Below are 22,815 nucleotides of genomic sequence, written 5' to 3'. Positions count from 1 at the left end.
ACCCTCACGGGATCTGGAGGAGAAAACATGAACACATTTTACATTGAACTCCAATATGTTCGCTGGCATTAGGGATCCACATAAAGCACACATCAGAAAACTAAAGCTAGTTCATCATATTTTTAATTCAAATTAAAAACACAAAGCACACGAAGACTCAAAATGTCAGGGTTAAATCAGTGCTGATGGCAGCAGATCAATGAAAGATATATTTATGTATCATGTCTACAATCTCATGGGGCTGTGATTTGGTTGTCACCCAATTCTGTATAATGACTCACCAAATACCACTAAATTCCACTAAACTACACTCTGATGTGCAGTTGGCAGCCTGCGTGGCAGCCTCTGCCATCAGTAAGGGCTGTGCAATGTGCTGGCGACTCTTCCAGGGTGTACCCTGCCTTCACCCAGAGAAATAACTGGGATTGGCTCCAGTAACCACCGAGACCCCTTAAAAAAGAGGGGGATAAAGTGATTACATCGCCACGACCCTCACAGATGAAGCGGCAGACACTGAGATGGGAAGTGAGACCACTAAATCAAATGTAGTTAAGGTCCAGTACAACAGGTCGGCTCAAAAGGCTCCACCAGGTGTTATTTCAGTGGACGACTGTAAGTAAACTCACACAGTGGAGGAGAGCGGCAGTTCTCATGTCCTGCTACAGCACAGGAAAAGCTGTCTGTAGGAGTGAAGGAGCCTGAATAATAAGAAGATGTTTCTCCCTGAATGATCCGTCCATTCTTGTACCAGATGTAGTGAGGACGACCAGGTAGACGACACCTGCTGTGACACATCAGCCGTGCCCAGAGTTCAGTAGGAAAGACATGTGATCTGTCCACCCTCACCTGCAGATCTGAATATGTGAATAAGAAACAGAAGTCTTCATTTAGACTGAATGTCAACACACACACACACACGCATACAAACACATGCGCACACACATACAGATATTCAAACCCAGAACTTAATAATATTGAGGTGAAATTCTTACCTGTGACAGTCAAAGTGACTCCAGGTTCACCAGTATATCTCCCACCTTCTTGGTCTGTAATGAATCTGAACTTGTATTCAGCTGAGTCGCTCTCTCTCAGGTCTGTGATTCTCAGTCTGCAGTTGTTGTTACCACAGATATGCTGCACACGACCTGAATACTGTGGGTCTGTTTTCAGATTTGTATAAACATCATTATGCTCTTTTCTGAACCAGAACCTGTTCTCAACTCTCTGTACAGTAGATGGGTATCTGTAGGTGCAGCTCATGTCCACTGTTGATCCTTTTAAGGCACAGATCTCAGTAGAGCTGTAAGTCACTCCCCAGCCATCCTGACCCTGTATCACTGTAACACAGAGAACATCAGTCTCACAACAACAATAAAGATAATATTTGTTTTTTTTTTCTTTGACTTTTCTAGATCACAACTGAATTACAAAACTTTAACTGGTCTCTACTCGTTGACTTTGATAACTTATTGTAAATGGTTGTTGCAGTAGCTCTATAATTTTTCAGGGACATTTTTATGATTTCTTGAAACAAACACGATCAGACACAATTTTCTCAGACTAGTGTAACACATCCCAGAAAGACTTTGATTTAAAAAAAAAGACCCAGTACACACAGAAATAGGTGTGATTAAAGTCCACAGTGAGACTTCACTCAACAAGATGAAGGGGAAGTGCGTTCACACTGATTTGCATGTCTCATCTGACTTCCCCTCACTTCCTTAGGTAAATGTTACTTCCTCGCTAAAGAAGTGCAGGTCAAATCTAAGAACATAGTTATCTAAGAATGATTAAATCAATTAAATCTTCTTCACCTTGGGTTGCTCTGACTGTAAATACCTGTAGTGCAACTCTGCAACATAAATGTAGACATACAGTACCTGGTACAGTGAGGAGAAGGACGACTAATCCACTCGCTGCTGCAGGTAAACTCATAGCTGCTCCTCTCATCTGTCTGTGTGGCTTCAGAGTCCATAAGATGCCTGCAGGTAAATAAAGTCCAGGAGCAGTATTAGCAGTACAAGACTCTAACCTCACGAGGAAGGAGACTGTCTTGATAACTTGTCTGTTGTGCTCTGAAAGCAGTAGACAGAAGTCGAGTTGTTAAAAACACAAGCAACCTTCTTCCTCTTCACATCATTTACACACATGATGAGCCAGGTGCCAGGAGATTTAACTTGTTTTCTTGTTTTTGCAAACAATGAACTTCTTCAAGTAAATGTTCACACAAAAATGTAAAATTCAGTTGTTATCTCCTCAGCCTCATACTGATAAGGCTTGTGCTTCCATCAGCAGCTACAGTGAAGATTCAGGCTTATAAAAGGTGTGACAGCCTTCTGACAGTTTGACACGTCACTCGATAAATGAATAACTTCCTTCACACCATGATGTCTGTTCTTCTATAAGCAGTGGCAGCCTGACTGGTCAGTTCTGTGCTGCCTCACACGGGGAACCATTGTGTGTTACTCATGGAGCATTAAAAGGTGATCTAATGTAAATTGGATAATATTATTTATGGTAATTAATAACTATCCCTGATAATCATTAATTATTACTGATAGCCACATTTAAACTAAAACTCCCTTCTAATGCTCCATGAGGACTACAGGTGTGTGTGTGTGTGTGTGTGTGTGTGTGGTCCCTCTTTCTGCCCATGACCCACATTTGTTTTAAGTTGTGAGTCACTGAAGCCCAGTTTCAATAATCTGTGCAATCTAAGACGTTATGTCAAGAGATGTTTAATGCTGTATCATGGTCTGAAATATCAAATCAATCTGGCACTGTTCATCAATCAGTTAATTAATTCAGTAAGTATGATACTTTATTGATCTCCATGTTACAAAAGCAAGAGTCAGACTGAGAGGTCAGGAAAAACAATCCAGTCGCACAAATATGCGGAAACCTTTTTATGTTGCATCTGTACAATAGTTTTCTTTAGGTACAACTTAAAATGTTATTATGTGGCAACACTGTGTTCGAGGTCTGATAAGGTTTAGGCAAGAAGAACACTTGTGAGGGTTTGTAAAAGATCATGTTTGGAAATGTCCCAACGTTAAAAAATGAAGTGGTTTCAAGCTTGCAAATGCTGAAACATCACCACATTATACTTCACTTTATGATATGAAAGTCCGCTCGTAAACAGGTAATATGAACATGATATGACACGTATTGTCGATGTAGTACGTATGACACAAGTTGAAGGATATTCATAGTTTGCAGAAACGTAAAATGAAAAAATTTTATTCTGTTGACTGAGCTGCAAGAAAACAAAGAACTTCGAACTTTAAAAATAATATATACCAACAAAAAAAAAAAAAAAAGTGATGTAACATTAGCCAGGTACTGAGACATCAGTGATCTAGGTGTGATTGTTCAAAGCTGGTTATAAAGAAAATGACTATAATACATTGAAACAGCAGAGAGTTCTGATAACTCTCAGTTTGAAGTGTTCCTCTGAAAAAAGAAGCTCAGTTTGCAGAGATCTTTGTCGTACTCCTCTGTCCCAACAACACTCAGGACACACTACTGTAGATGTGAACACACAAAACAGAGGCAGGGCTAAGTGGTCGGGGCAAAGGGTGTATTGGGATCAGAGCTGTCACAATATCGGATTGTAACTACACAATTATCATTGCCTAAATAACAATATTATCACAATATCTCTAGAGAATATGGAAACAATAATGCTCAGTCAAATTCTTCTTTAACTTTGTTTACTGTGTGTTTTGTCTCTTTTTTGGCAAATTAATCACCCTCAAAATATGAGTGTAGGGAGGTGGAGAGAGAGCCTCTGACCATGACTGTACTGATGTGTACAAAAACAACAATTACACTCAACCAGCATTAAGGTGCGTTATCATCACCTACCACGACAAAGTGGGAAGGGAAAGAAACGGAAAGAGGCGATGTATTATTTATAAGCTGCTATCATGTTTCTAATTAACGCTATTAGTATTTCATTTTTAAATATCATGATTATTGTCAATGTCGTTACATCGTGACTCTTCTAATTGAGATTGGGTCTTAGACTCCTACAGTTTGGTCTGAGAGTAACTCACAAAGTATTTTATCCGCATCATGAGCTCCAACACCTGAGAGGCAGCACGTCACCTGTTGTACAACTACTTCAGGTGTGTTTTGGAGGCTGCAGGGGAGATTTGGGAGGAAGAACAGTTGTCAGAGACTAATTCAAAGATAAAAGTTCACTGAACATTGAACTTTCATTTATCAGGTTGTTCTAAAAAGCACATTAGAAGTTATATTTACAATTAACTGGATAATAAAGTCATAAAATACTTCACACATTCTTCCACTAAGCTGAACACTGGTGTATGTCAAGTTCTGAGCTTCTCTAAGATATATCATTGTCTCTATTGTATATTCCTGCTATAATACAAATGTTATGAAGGAACAGAAATATCAGACTATAAATGCAGGTCAGCAGGTTTTGTTGACGGTGCTGTACAACGCAGCTGAATCCTCTGCAGCTCCCTGACCTCTGGCTCTAAGAAGAAGAAAAGATATTGTATGAAATAAAACAATTCTCATCTCAACAGTGATAATAATAAAGACAGATGAAGGAGAATGCAAAAGCAATGAATGCATTTCAAAGTGAAGTCATTTTAATCTTGCAGAGTGTTCCTGTATGAAGAGCTGCTCACCTCGGGCCGGTACTGGCACTGTTAAATCTGACAGCAGCGTACTCGACTTCCTGTTGCTCCACGTGTCTTCGAGGCTGAGCTGGTCTGATGTTGGAGTACAGATTATCTGCCTGGTTGTTGGAGAAGTGGACGCTGGCGTAATGAAAGTCGTCCTGCTCCTCCGACTCTCCCTGGTCAGGTAGACGTAAACAGAATTACTTTCAGCTACATATTTTATACGAGTCTTTCATTTGAACAGTGCATTCTTGCAGAGGATTGAAACCAGGATGAAAACAGCCGAAGCAGAAGCAGTTCTGGTAATAATGGACCTAATATCTCTGTTGTCAGAAGTGCAACATGAAGTCCTCCTCTGTCAGATGAGTTCTCTAGAAACCCTTAAAGACACTGAGTGACTCAGCAGTGTGAATAAACAGGAGTCAGACTGGGTTTTATGTCTTCTAGAGTTAAATACATAACTGTCCTCACCTGCTCCCTGTTGTCTGGTCTCTCTTCAGCCTCAGTAGATTCCCTGGAAGCCCTCTTTTTCCTCTTTTTCCTGGTTAGAAGAGTTAATTAAAACATAAACGACTGAATGTTTTAATTCTAAATTGCTGTGAATGAACATTCAGTGATTCAGTAGAACAGAATTGCTCACCTGATCCACAGGAAGACAGAGAGGGATATGATAGCCAGGAGAACGACAGTGATTGTTCCAGCAGCCACTGATTTCCATGATCCTAAGAAATGGTGATCAAAAGAAAACAGACAGTTAATCAGAGTGTTACAGCATGTTTTATTCTGTTGGTCCCAGAGAGTGATACATGATAAAACAAGAGGGGAAAACAAAGATGTCTTGGATGACAGTGCATCTGTATGTATTAAATCAATTAATGTCCTGCTCAGTATAGGTGGACTATCTGTCAGGCTGTGGACACATGTAGTATAGTACATGACAGAGAGATTAGGTTGAAACATAAACTCCTCAGTGCCCTCAGAACAGAAACAGACAGAAAATGTAGTGCACTGTTTCTGAATTACACTGGATTACATCCATGACATAATGGCAATAAACTCGTGTGGTTAAATATTTTTAACCAAGGTTGTATTTGAGTCCAAATGTACAATCTTGTTAAAGTTAAAACAACCATGTCATGTTTCACTGCTGTAAATGCACAGGAGCTTTTCTCAGTCGAGGTCTAAAGAAGACAGTAGGACAGTATCATCTGCGTACAACAATACACCATCCTAACAAACCAATAAATGGACAGTTTTCACACCTGAGCTCAACACTGACATTATTTCCACAGGTATTATGATCACAAGACAAAAGCAAACAGTCACACTGGATGTGTTTGGCAGGAGCCCAACAATAAAGACAAACTCTCACTCTGAGTGCTCAGAGAGTTAAAACTCTCAAGAAACAATAACTGTACTCAAAACTGCAGCAGGACACCAACAGAAACATCAGGGAACATGTTCTTTAATATTTTAAAGGTAGACACAGGTAAACAAGATTATTATATTCCTATGAGCCCTTCATTATGTAACAGACTACAAAAACTCTGAACACTGTTTCAGCTGAAAGATAAAATCTGATCTGATCTGTCGTCTTGAGGATGACTCCCAGATAACTGGAACACTCTCCTGTTTCCTGCCTCCTATCCAGAGGATGTGACTGTCAGGTTAAGAAGCCTCACAGAGTGCTTCTTCTCCTACATTATCCCCAGGTGAGGTCAAATGTTTTCTGCTCTAACTGAAAAAAATGTCTGTAATTTTCCATACGATCAAGTACGTATAAAATCTGTACTGCCATCAATAACTCACCTGCCAGAACAGTCAGATGTACGCTGGTTTTGTTTGTTCCTCTTCTGTTCTGGACTTCACAGTAATAATTCCCACTGTGTTCAGCTCTGAAGTCAGTGATGGTGAAGATCTGTCCTGATGCTTTTGGTGAGTCTCCATTCTCCTTGTACCAGGTGTAATTAGCTGCTGGGTTAGCATCACTGCTACAGGTCAGAGTCACTGAACTGCCCTCCACTATCTCAGCAGAGGGACTCACTGACACAGAGGGAAGTCTTGGAGCATCTGGAGGAGAACATGTATAGAGAAACAACTAATCAATATTAATCAACATTTTATTTTAGTTCCATTGACAATCTAAGTGACTTGCTAATGTTACTCACACTGGACGTCTATAAAAAGAGATGAAGAGTTGATCTCTCCATACTGATTCTCTGACTTGCAGGAGTAGTTCCCTCTGTCCTCAGAGCTGATGGAGGAGAAATGATAGAAGCCTTCTGGTCCTTGAATCAGTGTTTGGTTCTCCTTGTACCAGGTGTAATTAGCTGCTGGGTTAGCATCACTGCTACAGGTCAGAGTCACTGAACTGCCCTCCACTATCTCAGCAGAGGGACTCACTGACACAGAGGGAAGTCTTGGAGCATCTGGAGGAGAAAACATGAACACATTTTACATTTTAATTTTAAGATTGCAGATCACTTTCAGATAAATAACAAATGAAATACAATACAGGAAATATTAGTCACAGTGTAGGTGGTGCAGGTTGATTCAATCCTTTGCAACATCTGTTAAATAACACTAGTGGCTGTGTTCTCAGGTCGGGTGCAAAACCGTCAGATTACACGAGGCAAAAATCCTTCCATCATTTGTTCATCCTTTGAAAAGTGTGTGTGGTTGTGTGATTGTGTGTGTTAGGGTAACTTGTTCCTGTTGCATTTTCAAGAGTAAATTGTGGTAACATCACATCACGCAGATATGTTTCAAATGTGCTCTAAATACTGGGGAACTGGAGGAGAAAATTATATCAGTTCTGATCTCCAGTGAATTTATGGCAACAACTGATGATGCTGGTTCTGTAATTTAACTGTGTGGAGAACGAAACGTTTTCTCTTCCTACAATTCTAAAAATGTGGCCATGTAAAAAAATCAAGACAGCAATTTTGTTTCCATCAAAATATTTGTGACAATACAAACTAGTATATAAGTACTAAACATCACTCCTCAGAGACAGAGTTGGTAACAGGACTCTGGACACATTACATGTTGGATGTGTATTTATGTCTGGCAGCATCTGAAACTTTAGAGGTGGTTTTCTGGATCAATGAACATCTGTGCAGATCTGGAAACAGTTTGTACATCAAACATCATTTCATCATCTACTGTAGCTGCTCAGTGAACAACAGCAGCAGACTGTGAAGGTGAAACAGGCAGAGCTGGAGAAAGTGCACCATCAGCAAAACACCTGACTGGGTAATAAAGTAATAAAAAGTAATTAGTTGATTTAAATCAGCTGCAATTTACTCACATTTGACATTAATAGAGATGTATTTAGACGTCCTCCCCCACAGCTCGTCCTCGTCTGTACAGTAATACTCTCCAGAGTCAGAGGACTGGATGGAGCTGAAGACAAGCTGTGGATCTTTACTGAGAGGTTGAAGGTCTGGATCTCCATTCTCCTTGTACCAGGTGTAATTAGCTGCTGGGTTAGCATCACTGCTACAGGTCAGAGTCACTGAACTGCCCTCCACTATCTCAGCAGAGGGACTCACTGACACAGAGGGAAGTCTTGGAGCATCTGGAGGAGATGTCAACATGTATTATTTTAAGATGTCCCAAAGACTTACGATTTGAATTAAATTGTCATTGTTTCTTTTTGATTGTCTCCATTACCACAGCAGCTGTTCATGCTGTTGACTATAATGGGAACTGACATTAATAACAAGATTAATTTTTAAAAAACCCAACAGTCACTAAAAAGCTGTTAGAAATGTTTAATTACCAAAACCTTTACACATCGTTATCCATACTGTACATGCTGGTTGTGTTCAGGTCCTGTTTGCAGAGTCCTGACAGTGTGAATATTATTTCTAGTTGTAGCAGTTTAATTTTCTATACCGGCTGCATCTACAACTTTTAGAAGTCAGTGTGTCTGCACGTCTTTTTCCTGATACAGTGGATCAAACTCACAGACTGGAGGAGAGCCGTAGTTCTCATGTCCTTTCAAAGCACAAGAGATGACGTCTCCAGGATAAACCCGGCCTTTAAAAGAAGATGTCTCCACCCCTGTGACTTTCTGTCTGTTCTTGAACCAGACGTAGGAAAGACGAGCAGCTGGACTGCAGCTGCTGTGACACTTCAGCTCTGCCTCAGTATCAGACTGGTGGACTGTTATTCTGGTCACCTGCACCTGCAGAGCTGGATATGAGAACAAGAAACATTATTATTATCACTGGTTCTAACAGAAATCACTGATAGATGTACACACACGACAACACAACACTTACTATTCCTACAACTAGCAGTGAACATTAGTGCCAACACAACAGTAATTATTACACAAACTCATGATGATCCATCATTTTCAACATCTTCACTGTTTCTAAATGTACTATGTTGATGTTTTACATCAGTGTGTGTTCATCAGTACCTGTGACAGTCAGAGTTGTACCAGGTAAACTACTCCTCCACTCAAACCATCTTGTTGTGAATTTAAAGTGATACTGAGCTGAATCACTCTCTGTCAGGTCAGTGATTCTCAGAGTGGAGCGTCCTCTCTCTGATTCAAGGACCTGAACACGACCTGCAAACTGGGAATCTTCACTAAGGTCCTCAGGCTGTGAAGGACTCTGCCACTGATAACTATGATCAGGACTGAACCAGAATTTGGACGTGATGGTGTCGTAACTGCTGTAAGTGCAAGAAATGTCCACTGATGAGCCTTTGGAGGCACAGATGCTTCTGTCAGTGTAAATCACTCTGTTGCAGAGTCGATCATTGACACCTGAAAGATAAAACAAAGTTCGGATCATTTTTAAACCAGAGTTGATGAAGAGTCACAATGAAGGTCTCCATATTAAAATCCATGTAGTTATCAGACTCCATCAGATGGTGTTATGTTAGTGTAGTAAACTCACACACTGGAGGAGAGGGGAAATCCTCATGTCCTTCAACAGCACAGGAATAACTGGCTGCATAATTAAAGTCGACTGAATAAGTAGAAGATGTTTGTGATGGAATTTTCTGTCCATTTCTGTACCAGATGTAGGAAGAACGATCAGGTAGACGACAACTGCTGTGACACTTCAGGTCTCTCCAGCTAGAATATGAGGATCTGCTCACCTGGAGATCTGGATGTGAAGAAGGAACAAGAATGTTATTTTAGACAAACTGTCAACAAACACACACATTTATAATATTGTTCTTCAGATGATGAACATGGAAATAATTCAAATGTGAATGAAAATGTTACCTGTGACCCTCAAAGTGACTCCAGGTGAACCAGTATATCTCCAATCTGGTTGGTTTGTTATGAACCTGAACTTGTACTCAGCTGAGTCGCTCTCTCTCAGGTCTCTGATTCTCAGACTGCAGCTCTTCGCAGAACAACTGTACTCAACACGATCTTGATAATCTGAGTCTGTTCTCAGATCAACAGGCTGATTTCCACTCAGTTTAGTAAACCAGAATGTTTCCTTAACTTTAGAATCACGGCCATGTTTTCTTGATGGGTATCTGTAGGTGCAGCTCATGTCCACTGTTGATCCTTTTAAGGCACAGATCTCAGTAGAGCTGTAAGTCACTCCCCAGTCATCCTGACCCTGTATCACTGTAACACAGAGAACATCAGAAAACACAATGAAACTGAATAACTTCAGTTAACAATCAGTTAATAAGACAAAAGTGATCAAACTACCAATATGATGTGGAGGAAAGGTAACATGGACGTGCTTCAAAATCCTCCATTATCAGACTAATTACTGTCATCAACAGTTCTTAATCATGTGCCAACAAAAAGTCGTCCACACAGAAAATTCATAGAAACATAATTTATAGAAAAGTTGAAGAAAATACTCATGTTACTCCACCCACATGTTAACTTCCCTTTAGGGAGGATGAACACAAACAAAGGAAGAGTGGAAGATGTGAACATGCTTTCTACAGTTAAACTCAGTGTGCACCCAGTCTGAAGGTGCAGTGAAGTGAACAGGAATGTATTGAACCTGTGACCTTTAATGCAGTTTACTGACCAGGATAAGATGAGAAATATTATTTATTAGAGTCTGTGCTGTTCTTGGTCACTTCTCTCTGTTCACTCTGTGATCAGGATGCTGATGAGGTAAGTGTGAAAACTACAAAAATAAAAGCAGAACACTGAGGTGTCAAACTGCTTCAAGCTGCTATGATGTCAAGATAAGTTGTCTGCATATAGCATGGAAACATCACACTGAGGTCAGACAGCACTAACAGAACTAGCAGGGAGTGGTGCAGATGTACCATCATATACAACAAGTACAGTCAGTTTTGGGGGTTTTACTGTGAGAACAAAATCCCTCCAAAAAACTTCACTGTGATGAAAGTAGCTGCAGATACAAACTAATCGTCCTCCACATGAGCTGCTGCTTCTGCAGCCAGGCTCGACTTTACAACACATTAAACAGGATGAGAAGGGAAAAGTTCTGAAAACCCAAAATATTCTCAGTTTACAGCGTGTAAAAGTGCTGAGCACACAGCTACTTCATGCAAAAGTCCAGATTCCCTCTTTAAATGCAGGAAATGTAACTGTACCTGACACAGAGAGAAGGAAGACGACAAATCCACTCACTGCTGCACTTAAACTCATATCTGCTCCTCTGATCTCTCTGTGAGGTTTCAGAGACAATAAAACATGTCAGCAGATAAAATAATGATGCACACAGGAGGTTTACAGTATCAGACACATCTACAAACAATTCTACTTACAATGAAGACGGACGTCGTCTTGAAAGAAGCCGTTCCTCAGTTGTGAGTGAGCAGAAGACAGATATCAGGCTCTTAAACCACTAGATGTACTTCCGCTTTAGCTTATTAACATACATGACGTGCTGAGTGCGAGTCAACACCCACCATTTACTAAAGTTGTGTTTAACACACATAGTTCAAGAAGACTGGTGGGATCTGATGAGGACACACAATGGTTTTTAAAGAATTTGGCTCATTTAGGTGGTTCAGATTGAGAAACTGTGCAGAGATGTCCAACATGTAGATTGGGATCAAATAAAAAGTCACCTAACATTTGAAGAAACCTCCAAACCTCACAGTGTTCAGAGAAACAGAACAAAACTACCTGCGTGGCTACACACCACTGAAGGTAAGAGAGAAAGTGTCTTTTTGTAATTTGGGTGAACTGACCCTTTAAAGCAGACAGAGGAGGAAGCACTCACAGTGATGAAGCCTGAATGTGCCACACTTAAACTTCCCCACTAGAGGGCAGTGAACCATCAGAGATACTGAATCAGGAGCCTGAAACAACATTTTATCCTCCATCACTGAATGTTACATTACATTCAGATTGACTTTGTTTTCACATTTTACCACTAAAACTTCAGTTTCACTTGTTTACACTGGACATTAGATTTATGAAGCATCACAGGCAGTGACTGAGTTCAGGAGTCCATAGTTCAGAGTAGTGATCAAAAACTTTACACCCTTTATAATCAGGGTGTTGAATAAACCTGGACTTTTATTCTGAAAGGGCTTCACATTTAGTGAACCTGGATCTACTCTGCTTCCTTCAATCACTACAAAAGAATTTCACTGAACCTAACGGAGATTTACGGCTCAAATATAAGTTCAGGTCCTCCTCAGTAAAAACTTTCTCTGTGCATCTTCATATCAGCAACATCCCAAATCATAATGAACCATTAAACTGAGGCACATTTCATTCTTATGGACACAAAATGTGACAATGTGAGAAATAAGCCAAAGCTAAAGGACAGAGTTGAATTTAAATGTCTTGATATCTGGTGAACAAATGATAACGTCAAAGATTAACAGAAGAATAATTAGTTTAAAGCTGAAGTTTAAACGTTCTGCTCACTAATGTTTCACCTACAGAGCTGTCCAACAGCTCCTTCACTTGTTGTGGAAGCTGGCTGTTGATTTGACTCAGCAGCAGAAATAACTGGAAAATGTAACATCTGTCAAAGTGTTTTACTACTGGACTTATGTTTGGTTTCAATGTGTGAAAATATAAACTGTACATGAAGTCAAATGTGATGCTCTCAGCTCACTGTCTCACTTTGAACACACTTTATTGGCTTTGTCAGCCAGGACAGGTGAAAACCCAGATGATGATCACAGATATTATTTATTATTCTGTAGAATTAAAAATACATTTTGTTTATCAACTCATCAATGTCTATAATATAACTGACTGTACAGGTTAAAATAAGCTCTAACAGTTTAAGCATTAAGCTGATCTGAACAATAAATCATGTCTGACACCTGGACATGATTCAGCTGAAGCTGCCGACTCCACGTTCTTCTAAACTTCCTGCTACATGCTGCTGCTGACTGTCTGTGCTGCTGACTCCTACCTGCTGCTGCTACTGAAAACTCAACATGAAAACTTTTGGAGCTGAAGGTAAATGTGTCCACTTCCCCAACATCCTCCACAGCCTCGCTCTCCTCTGTCATATTTCAAAGTGGTCCTTCTTTGTGTCCATCAGGTGAGTCCTGCCTCTGGTTCAGCTGCATCTGAAGAGAATCACAGAACACACGTGTAAAGTTTTACTTGTGACTGTGACTGTAAATCTACAGTCGGGATGTTTTATTGGATGCAGGAGTCTCTAACCTGACTGGACTTCACAGCATGTCTTCCTGCTGCTCTGTGTCTTCTGTCTGTGCTGCAGTGAAGTCTGAGACGTCCTCATACTCAGGACAAGAGTCCAACTGATGAGGAGAGACGACAAAATGAAGCTCCAAGGACCTCGTTCATGAACCGACATCAAATCAGATCAGCCACGTTATTATAACTGTGATATAGAGGAGGTTTTGTCAAGACGGCCTCTCTCTCTGTCTCACCTCCATCATCTCGACAGGTTGTTGTGGTTCAGTGGTGGAGCTCAGAGTTTTCTTCTTCCTGGATTGAGTCCAACAACAACAAATACAAAATTCCACATTGAGAAACTCATATCACTAAAACTAAATGAAGTCTGAAGAAGAAAATAAAAGAGCAGATGGATTCTGATTGTTTCACCTCATCCACAGACTCAGGAGAAGAAGAGGAATCAGCATCAAGACCACCAGAGTCAACCTGATGATGTTCATTATCTTTGTTGAATTCACTAGAAATACACACAGATATGTGATGAGAATCAATAAATCACTTTTCCAGGTGATGCTGTCTGTTAATCAGTCAGTCAGAGTCCTCCACCTCTGACATGATGGAGGTTCCTCCCTGAACACAGCTACAGAAAAACTGTCTCTGAACACAGACAGGAAATGTTATTTTCTCTGCACCAGTTATGAGTTGTTACATATTAACATGTTAATCTGGTCTGGTGCAGTAAACAGGTGTGTGTGCAGGTGAATGATGATAACTCACCTGCCACAGTCAGATGTACGCTGGTTTTGTTTCTTCCTCTTCTGTTCTGGACTTCACAGTAATAATTCCCACTGTGTTCAGCTCTGAAGTCAGTGATGGTGAAGATCTGTCCTGATGCTTTTGGTGAGTCTTCATTCTCCTTGTACCAGGTGTAATTAGCTGCTGGGTTAGCATCACTGCTACAGGTCAGAGTCACTGAACTGCCCTCCACTATCTCAGCAGAGGGACTCACTGACACAGAGGGAAGTCTTGGAGCATCTGGAGGAGAACATGTATAGAGAAACAACTAATCAATATTAATCAACATTTTATTTTAGTTCCATTGACAATCTAAGTGACTTGCTAATGTTACTCACACTGGACGTCTATAAAAAGAGATGAAGAGTTGATCTCTCCATACTGATTCTCTGACTTGCAGGAGTAGTTCCCTCTGTCCTCAGAGCTGATGGAGGAGAAATGATAGAAGCCTTCTGGTCCTTGAATCAGTGTTTGGTTCTCCTTGTACCAGGTGTAATTAGCTGCTGGGTTAGCATCACTGCTACAGGTCAGAGTCACTGAACTGCCCTCCACTATCTCAGCAGAGGGACTCACTGACACAGAGGGAAGTCTTGGAGCATCTGGAGGAGAAAACATGAACACATTTTACATTTTAATTTTAAGATTGCAGATCACTTTCAGATAAATAACAAATGAAATACAATACAGGAAATATTAGTCACAGTGTAGGTGGTGCAGGTTGATTCAATCCTTTGCAACATCTGTTAAATAACACTAGTGGCTGTGTTCTCAGGTCGGGTGCAAAACCGTCAGATTACACGAGGCAAAAATCCTTCCATCATTTGTTCATCCTTTGAAAAGTGTGTGTGGTTGTGTGATTGTGTGTGTTAGGGTAACTTGTTCCTGTTGCATTTTCAAGAGTAAATTGTGGTAACATCACATCACGCAGATATGTTTCAAATGTGTTCTAAATACTGGGGAACTGGAGAAGAAAATTATATCAGTTCTGATCTCCAGTGAATTTATGGCAACAACTGATGATGCTGGTTCTGTAATTTAACTGTGTGGAGAACGAAACGTTTTCTCTTCCTACAATTCTAAAAATGTGGCCATGTAAAAAAATCAAGACAGCAATTTTGTTTCCATCAAAATATTTGTGACAATACAAACTAGTATATAAGTACTAAACATCATTCCTCAGAGACAGAGTTGGTAACAGGACTCTGGACACATTACATGTTGGATGTGTATTTATGCGTGGCAGCATCTGAAACTTTAAAAGTGGTTTTCTGGATCAATGAACATCTGTGCAGATCTGGAAACAGTTTGTACATCAAACATCATTTCATCATCTACTGTAGCTGCTCAGTGAACAACAGCAGCAGACTGTGAAGGTGAAACAGGCAGAGCTGGAGAAAGTGCACCATCAGCAAAACACCTGACTGGGTAATAAAGTAATAAAAAGTAATTAGTTGATTTAAATCAGCTGCAATTTACTCACATTTGACATTAATAGAGATGTATTTAGACGTCCTCCCCCACAGCTCGTCCTCGGCTGTACAGTAATACTCTCCAGAGTCAGAGGACTGGATGGAGCTGAAGACAAGCTGTGGATCTTTACTGAGAGGTTGAAGGTCTGGATCTCCATTCTCCTTGTACCAGGTGTAATTAGCTGCTGGGTTAGCATCACTGCTACAGGTCAGAGTCACTGAACTGCCCTCCACTATCTCAGCAGAGGGACTCACTGACACAGAGGGAAGTCTTGGACCATCTGGAGGAGATGTCAACATGTATTATTTTAAGATGTCCCAAAGACTTACGATTTGAATTAAATTGTCATTGTTTCTTTTTGATTGTCTCCATTACCACAGCAGCTGTTCATGCTGTTGACTATAATGGGAACTGACATTAATAACAAGATTAATTTTTAAAAAACCCAACAGTCACTAAAAAGCTGTTAGAAATGTTTAATTACCAAAACCTTTACACATCGTTATCCATACTGTACATGCTGGTTGTGTTGAGGTCCTGTTTGCAGAGTCCTGACAGTGTGAATATTATTTCTACTTGTAGCACTTTAATTTTCTATACCGGCTGCATCTACAACTTTTAGAAGTCAGTGTGTCTGCACGTCTTTTTCCTGATACAGTGGATCAAACTCACAGACTGGAGGAGAGCCGTAGTTCTCATGTCCTTTCAAAGCACAAGAGATGATGTCTCCAGGATAAACCCGGCCTTTAAAAGAAGACGTCTCCACCCCTGTGACTTTCTGTCCGTTCTTGAACCAGACGTAGGAAAGACGAGCAGCTGGACTGCAGCTGCTGTGACACTTCAGCTCTGCCTCAGTATCAGACTGGTGGACTGTTATTCTGGTCACCTGCACCTGCAGAGCTGGATATGAGAACAAGAAACATTATTATTATCACTGGTTCTAACAGAAATCACTGATAGATGTACACACACGACAACACAACACTTACTATTCCTACAACTAGCAGTGAACATTAGTGCCAACACAACAGTAATTATTACACAAACTCATGATGATCCATCATTTTCAACATCTTCACTGTTTCTAAATGTACTATGTTGATGTTTTACATCAGTGTGTGTTCATCAGTACCTGTGACAGTCAGAGTTGTACCAGGTAAACTACTCCTCCACTCAAACCATCTTGTTGTGAATTTAAAGTGATACTGAGCTGAATCACTCTCTGTCAGGTCAGTGATTCTCAGAGTGGAGCGTCCTCTCTCTGATTCAAGGACCTGAACACGACCTGCAAACTGGGAGTCACTAAGGTCCTCAGGCTGTGAAGGACTCTGCCACTGATAACTATGATCAGGACTGAACCAGAATTTGGACGTGATGGTGTCGTAACTGCTGTAAGTGCAAGAAATGTCCACTGATGAGCCTTTGGAGGCACAGATGCTTCTGTCAGTGTAAATCACTCTGTTGCAGAGTCGATCATTGACACCTGAAAGATAAAACAAAGTTCGGATCATTTTTAAACCAGAGTTGATGAAGAGTCACAATGAAGGTCTCCATATTAAAATACATGTAGTTATCAGACTCCATCAGATGGTGTTATGTTAGTGTAGTAAACTCACACACTGGAGGAGAGGGGAAATCCTCATGTCCTTCAACAGCACAGGAATAACTGGCTGCATAATTAAAGTCGACTGAATAAGTAGAAGATGTTTGTGATGGAATTTTCTGTCCATTTCTGTACCAGATGTAGGAAGAACGATCAGGTAGACGACAACTGCTGTGACACTTCAGGTCTCTCCAGCTAGAATATGAGGATCTGCTCACCTGGAGATCTGGATGTGAAGAAGGAACAAGAATGTTATTTTAGACAAACTGTCAACAAACACACACATTTATAATATTGTTCTTCAGATGATGAACATGGAAATAATTCAAATGTGAATGAAAATGTTACCTGTGACCCTCAAAGTGACTCCAGGTTCACCAGTATATCTCCAATCTGGTTGGTTTGTTATGAACCTGAACTTGTACTCAGCTGAGTCGCTCTCTCTCAGGTCTGTGATTCTCAGACTGCAGCTCTTCTCAGAACAACTGTACTCAACACGATCTTGATAATCTGAGTCTGTTCTCAGATCAACAGGCTGATTTCCACTCAGTTTAGTAAACCAGAATGTTTCCTTAACTTTAGAATCACGGCCATGTTTTCTTGATGGGTATCTGTAGGTGCAGCTCATGTCCACTGTTGATCCTTTGAAGGCACAGATCTCAGTAGAGCTGTAAGTCACTCCCCAGTCATCCTGACCCTGTATCACTGTAACACAGAGAACATCAGAAAACACAATGAAACTGAATAACTTCAGTTAACAATCAGTTAATAAGACAAAAGTGATCAAACTACCAATATGATGTGGAGGAAAGGTAACATGGACGTGCTTCAAAATCCTCCATTATCAGACTAATTACTGTCATCAACAGTTCTTAATCATGTGCCAACAAAAAGTCGTCCACACAGAAAATTCATAGAAACATAATTTATAGAAAAGTTGAAGAAAATACTCATGTTACTCCACCCACATGTTAACTTCCCTTTAGGGAGGATGAACACAAACAAAGGAAGAGTGGAAGATGTGAACATGCTTTCTACAGTTAAACTCAGTGTGCACCCAGTCTGAAGGTGCAGTGAAGTGAACAGGAATGTATTGAACCTGTGACCTTTAATGCAGTTTACTGACCAGGATAAGATGAGAAATATTATTTATTAGAGTCTGTGCTGTTCTTGGTCACTTCTCTCTGTTCACTCTGTGGTCAGGATGCTGCTGAGTGTGAAAACTACAAAAATAAAAGCAGAACACTGAGGTGTCAAACTGCTTCAAGCAGCTATGACAGAAAGATAAGCTGTCTGCATATAGCATGGAAACATCACACTGAGGTCAGACAGCACTAACAGAACTAGCAGGGAGTGGTGCAGATGTACCATCATATACAACAAGTACAGTCAGTTTTGGGGGTTTTACTGTGAGAACAAAATCCCTCCAAAAAACTTCACTGTGATGAAAGTAGCTGCAGATACAAACTAATCGTCCTCCACATGAGCTGCTGCTTCTGCAGCCAGGCTCGACTTTACAACACATTAAACAGGATGAGAAGGGAAAAGTTCTGAAAACCCAAAATATTCTCAGTTTACAGCGTGTAAAAGTGCTGAGCACACAGCTACTTCATGCAAAAGTCCAGATTCCCTCTTTAAATGCAGTAAATGTAACTGTACCTGACACAGAGAGAAGGAAGACGACAAATCCACTCACTGCTGCACTTAAACTCATATCTGCTCCTCTGATCTCTCTGTGAGGTTTCAGAGACAATAAAACATGTCAGCAGATAAAATAATGATGCACACAGGAGGTTTACAGTATCAGACACATCTACAAACAATTCTACTTACAATGAAGACGGACGTCGTCTTGAAAGAAGCCGTTCCTCAGTTGTGAGTGAGCAGAAGACAGATATCAGGCTCTTAAACCACTAGATGTACTTCCGCTTTAGCTTATTAACATACATGACGTGCTGAGTGCGAGTCAACACCCACCATTTACTAAAGTTGTGTTTAACACACATAGTTCAAGAAGACTGGTGGGATCTGATGAGGACACACAGTGGTTTTTAAAGAATTTGGCTCATTTAGGTGGTTCAGATTGAGAAACTGTGCAGAGATGTCCAACATGTAGATTGGGATCAAATAAAAAGTCACCTAACATTTGAAGAAACCTCCAAACCTCACAGTGTTCAGAGAAACAGAACAAAACTACCTGCGTGGCTACACACCACTGAAGGTAAGAGAGAAAGTGTCTTTTTGTAATTTGGGTGAACTGACCCTTTAAAGCAGACAGAGGAGGAAGCACTCACAGTGATGAAGCCTGAATGTGCCACACTTAAACTTCCCCACTAGAGGGCAGTGAACCATCAGAGATACTGAATCAGGAGCCTGAAACAACATTTTATCCTCCATCACTGAATGTTACATTACATTCAGATTTACTTTGTTTTCACATTTTACCACTAAAACTTCAGTTTGATTTGTTTACACTGGACATCAGATTTATGAAGCATCACAGGCAGTGACTGAGTTCAGGAGTCCATAGTTCAGAGTAGTGATCAAAAACTTTACACCCTTTATAATCAGGGTGTTGAATAAACCTGGACTTTTATTCTGAAAGGGCTTCACATTTAGTGAACCTGGATCTACTCTGCTTCCTTCAATCACCACAAAAGAATTTCACTGAACCTAACGGAGATTTACGGCTCAAATATAAGTTCAGGTCCTCCTCAGTAAAAACTTTCTCTGTGCATCTTCATATCAGCAACATCCCAAATCATAATGAACCATTAAACTGTGGCACATTTCATTCTTATGGACACAAAATGTGACAATGTGAGAAATAAGCCAAAGCTAAAGGACAGAGTTGAATTTAAATGTCTTGATATCTGGTGAACAAATGATAACGTCAAAGATTAACAGAAGAATAATTAGTTTAAAGCTGAAGTTTAAACGTTCTGCTCACTAATGTTTCACCTACAGAGCTGTCCAACAGCTCCTTCACTTGTTGTGGAAGCTGGCTGTTGATTTGACTCAGCAGCAGAAATAACTGGAAAATGTAACATCTGTCAAAGTGTTTTACTACTGGACTTATGTTTGGTTTCAATGTGTGAAAATATAAACTGTACATGAAGTCAAATGTGATGCTCTCAGCTCACTGTCTCACTTTGAACACACTTTATTGGCTTTGTCAGCCAGGACAGGTGAAAACCCAGAAGATGATCACAGATATTATTTATTATTCTGTAGAATCAAAAATACATTTTGTTTAACGACTCATCAATGTCTATAATATAACTGACTGTACAGGTTAAAATAAGCTCTCACAGTTTAAGCATTAAGCTGATCTGAACAATAAATCATGTCTGACACCTGGACATGATTCAGTTGAAGCTGCCGACTCCACGTTCTTCTAAACTTCCTGCTACATGCTGCTGCTGACTGTCTGTGCTGCTGACTCCTACCTGCTGCTGCTACTGAAAACTCAACATGAAAACTTTTGGAGCTGAAGGTAAATGTGTTCACTTCCCCAACATCCTCCACAGCCTCGCTCTCCTCTGTCATAGTTCAATGTGGTCCTTCTTTGTGTCCATCAGGTGAGTCCTGCCTCTGGTTCAGCTGCATCTGAAGAGAATCACAGAACACACGTGTAAAGTTTTACTTGTGACTGTGACTGTAAATCTACAGTCGGGATGTTTTATTGGATGCAGGAGTCTCTAACCTGACTGGACTTCACAGCATGTCTTCCTGCTGCTCTGTGTCTTCTGTCTGTGCTGCAGTGAAGTCTGAGACGTCCTCATACTCAGGACAAGAGTCCAACTGATGAGGAGAGACGACAAAATGAAGCTCCAAGGACCTCGTTCATGAACCGACATCACATCAGATCAGCCACGTTATTATAACTGTGATATAGAGGAGGTTTTGTCAAGACGGCCTCTCTCTGTCTCACCTCTATCATCTCGACAGGTTGTTGTGGTTCAGTGGTGGAGCTCAGAGTTTTCTTCTTCCTGGATTGAGTCCAACAACAACAAATCAATCAAATCAATCTTCCACATTGAGAAACTCATATCACTAAAACTAAATGAAGTCTGAAGAAGAAAATAAAAGAGCAGATGGATTCTGATTGTTTCACCTCATCCACAGACTCAGAAGAAGAAGAGGAATCAGCATCAAGACCACCAGAGTCAACCTGATGATGTTCATTATCTTTGTTGAATTCACTAGAAATACACACAGATATGTGATGAGAATCAATAAATCCCTTTTCCAGGTGATGCTGTCTGTTAATCAGTCAGTCAGAGTCCTCCACCTCTGACATGATGGAGGTTCCTCCCTGAACACAGCTACAGAAAAACTGCCTCTGAACACAGACAGGAAATGTTATTTTCTCTGCACCAGTTATGAGTTGTTACATATTAACATGTTAATCTGGTCTGGTGCAGTAAACAGGTGTGTGTGCAGGTGAATGAGGATAACTCACCTGCCACAGTCAGATGTACGCTGGTTTTGTTTCTTCCTCTTCTGTTCTGGACTTCACAGGAATAATTCCCACTGTGTTCAGCTCTGAAGTCAGTGATGGTGAAGATCTGTCCTGATGCTTTTGGTGAGTCTTCATTCTCCTTGTACCAGGTGTAATTAGCTGCTGGGTTAGCATCACTGCTACAGGTCAGAGTCACTGAACTGCCCTCCACTATCTCAGCAGAGGGACTCACTGACACAGAGGGAAGTCTTGGACCATCTGAAGAAGATTTAACTAGACTCATGTCATTCACATCAGATGATGACTTTGTCACATTTACATTTTGGATTCAAGTTATTGGTTTTGTGAACATAAACTTGTATTTTGCCTTTTCAGACCTGACATTCTTCAACCTACACAAAAAGACCACAGTTAACAGTAAATTCACATTATATATCTGGAGATATGTGTGTAAACATGTGAAGCAGGTTCACTGTGGCTACAAGTCATATGTCTCTTAACGCTGAGTCAGCAGGACATCAGAGTTACTTATATTTTGTACTCACACTGGACATCGACTGATACAGACGAGGACATGATCTCTCCATACTGATTCTCTGACTTGCAGGAGTAGTTCCCTCTGTCCTCAGAGCTGATGGAGGAGAAATGATAGACGCGTCTCTGTCCGCGAAGCAGTGTTTGTTTCTCCTTGTACCAGGTGTAATTAGCTGCTGGGTTAGCATCACTGCTACAGGTCAGAGTCACTGAACTGCCCTCCACTATCTCAGCAGAGGGACTCACTGATGCAGTGGCAGATTTTGGAGTATCTGGAGGAGAACACATGAACACATTTCACATTTTAATTCTAAGATTGCAGATCAGTTTCAGATAAATAACAGATGAAATACAATACAGGAAATATTAGTCACAGTGTAGGTGGTGCAGGTTGATTCAATCCTTTGCAACATCTGTTAAATAAAACTAGTGGCTGTGTTCTCAGGTCGGGTGCAAAACTGTCAGATTTGTGACAGATCTGATTTCATTTGTGACACAGGGTGAAAATCCTTCGATCATTTGTTCATCCTTTAAAAAGTGTGTGTGGTTGTGTGATTGTGTGTGTTAGAGCAACTTGTTCCTGTTGCATTTTCAAGAGTAAATTGTGGTAACATCACATCACGCAGATATGTTTCAAATGTGTTCTAAATACTGGGGAACTGGAGGAGAAAATGATATCAGTTCTGATCTCCAGTGAATT

General features: G+C 40.5%; 3 protein-coding genes and 1 long non-coding RNA gene across 4 annotated transcripts in view; all 4 read right to left on the bottom strand.

The window, feature by feature from the left end:
* The window catches only part of LOC119025254 (B-cell receptor CD22-like), a 49,890-nt gene that overhangs the window by 8,464 nt on the left and 18,611 nt on the right, over nt 1–22,815 (bottom strand). The window lies entirely within an intron of this gene.
* LOC119019274 lies at nt 4–4,185 on the bottom strand. Its single transcript, XM_037097732.1, has 5 exons — nt 4,059–4,185; nt 1,881–1,982; nt 993–1,337; nt 627–854; nt 4–450 (listed from the first exon to the last, which is right to left on the bottom strand). The coding sequence occupies exons 2-5, from the start codon at nt 1,948–1,950 to the stop codon at nt 404–406; spliced, it is 690 nt and encodes a 229-aa protein (XP_036953627.1). The 5' UTR covers nt 1,951–1,982; nt 4,059–4,185; the 3' UTR covers nt 4–403.
* LOC119019027 (B-cell receptor CD22-like) lies at nt 2,619–13,173 on the bottom strand. Its single transcript, XM_037097204.1, has 13 exons — nt 11,400–13,173; nt 11,226–11,299; nt 9,910–10,266; nt 9,575–9,787; nt 9,088–9,441; nt 8,628–8,855; nt 7,966–8,235; nt 6,824–7,084; nt 6,465–6,725; nt 5,296–5,377; nt 5,127–5,196; nt 4,662–4,831; nt 2,619–4,504 (listed from the first exon to the last, which is right to left on the bottom strand). Exons 2-13 carry the CDS (start codon nt 11,278–11,280, stop codon nt 4,438–4,440), a joined length of 2,388 nt encoding a protein of 795 aa, XP_036953099.1. The 5' UTR covers nt 11,281–11,299; nt 11,400–13,173; the 3' UTR covers nt 2,619–4,437.
* LOC119019351 lies at nt 13,524–13,908 on the bottom strand. The gene is made up of 3 exons (XR_005075022.1): nt 13,855–13,908; nt 13,678–13,765; nt 13,524–13,560 (listed from the first exon to the last, which is right to left on the bottom strand). It is a non-coding gene; the product is annotated as an uncharacterized LOC119019351 (long non-coding RNA).

This window comes from Acanthopagrus latus, chromosome 1, assembly GCF_904848185.1.
Source record: "Acanthopagrus latus isolate v.2019 chromosome 1, fAcaLat1.1, whole genome shotgun sequence".
NCBI classification, from domain to species: domain Eukaryota; kingdom Metazoa; phylum Chordata; class Actinopteri; order Spariformes; family Sparidae; genus Acanthopagrus; species Acanthopagrus latus.
Note: the sequence above shows the minus strand (reverse complement) of the source record. Positions and strands in the feature narration are given on the sequence as shown.

What these genes read in the sequence shown, in the direction of transcription:
- LOC119019274 (XM_037097732.1), bottom strand. Translation starts at nt 1,950, where the DNA reads ATGAGAGGAGCAGCTATGAGTTTACCTGCAGCAGCGAGTGGATTAGTC. An exon ending in CCTTCTCCTCACTGTACCAG is followed by an intron (nt 1,338 to 1,880) that starts GTACTGTATGTC and finishes TCTGTGTTACAG; the next exon opens with TGATACAGGGTCAGGATGGC. An exon ending in AGTCACTTTGACTGTCACAG is followed by an intron (nt 855 to 992) that starts GTAAGAATTTCA and finishes TCACATATTCAG; the next exon opens with ATCTGCAGGTGAGGGTGGAC.
- LOC119019027 (XM_037097204.1), bottom strand. Translation starts at nt 11,280, where the DNA reads ATGAGTTTAAGTGCAGCAGTGAGTGGATTTGTCGTCTTCCTTCTCTCT. An exon ending in TTTCCCCTCTCCTCCAGTGT is followed by an intron (nt 9,442 to 9,574) that starts GTGAGTTTACTA and finishes TTTATCTTTCAG; the next exon opens with GTGTCAATGATCGACTCTGC. An exon ending in TCTTTTTATAGACGTCCAGT is followed by an intron (nt 6,726 to 6,823) that starts GTGAGTAACATT and finishes GTTCTCCTCCAG; the next exon opens with ATGCTCCAAGACTTCCCTCT.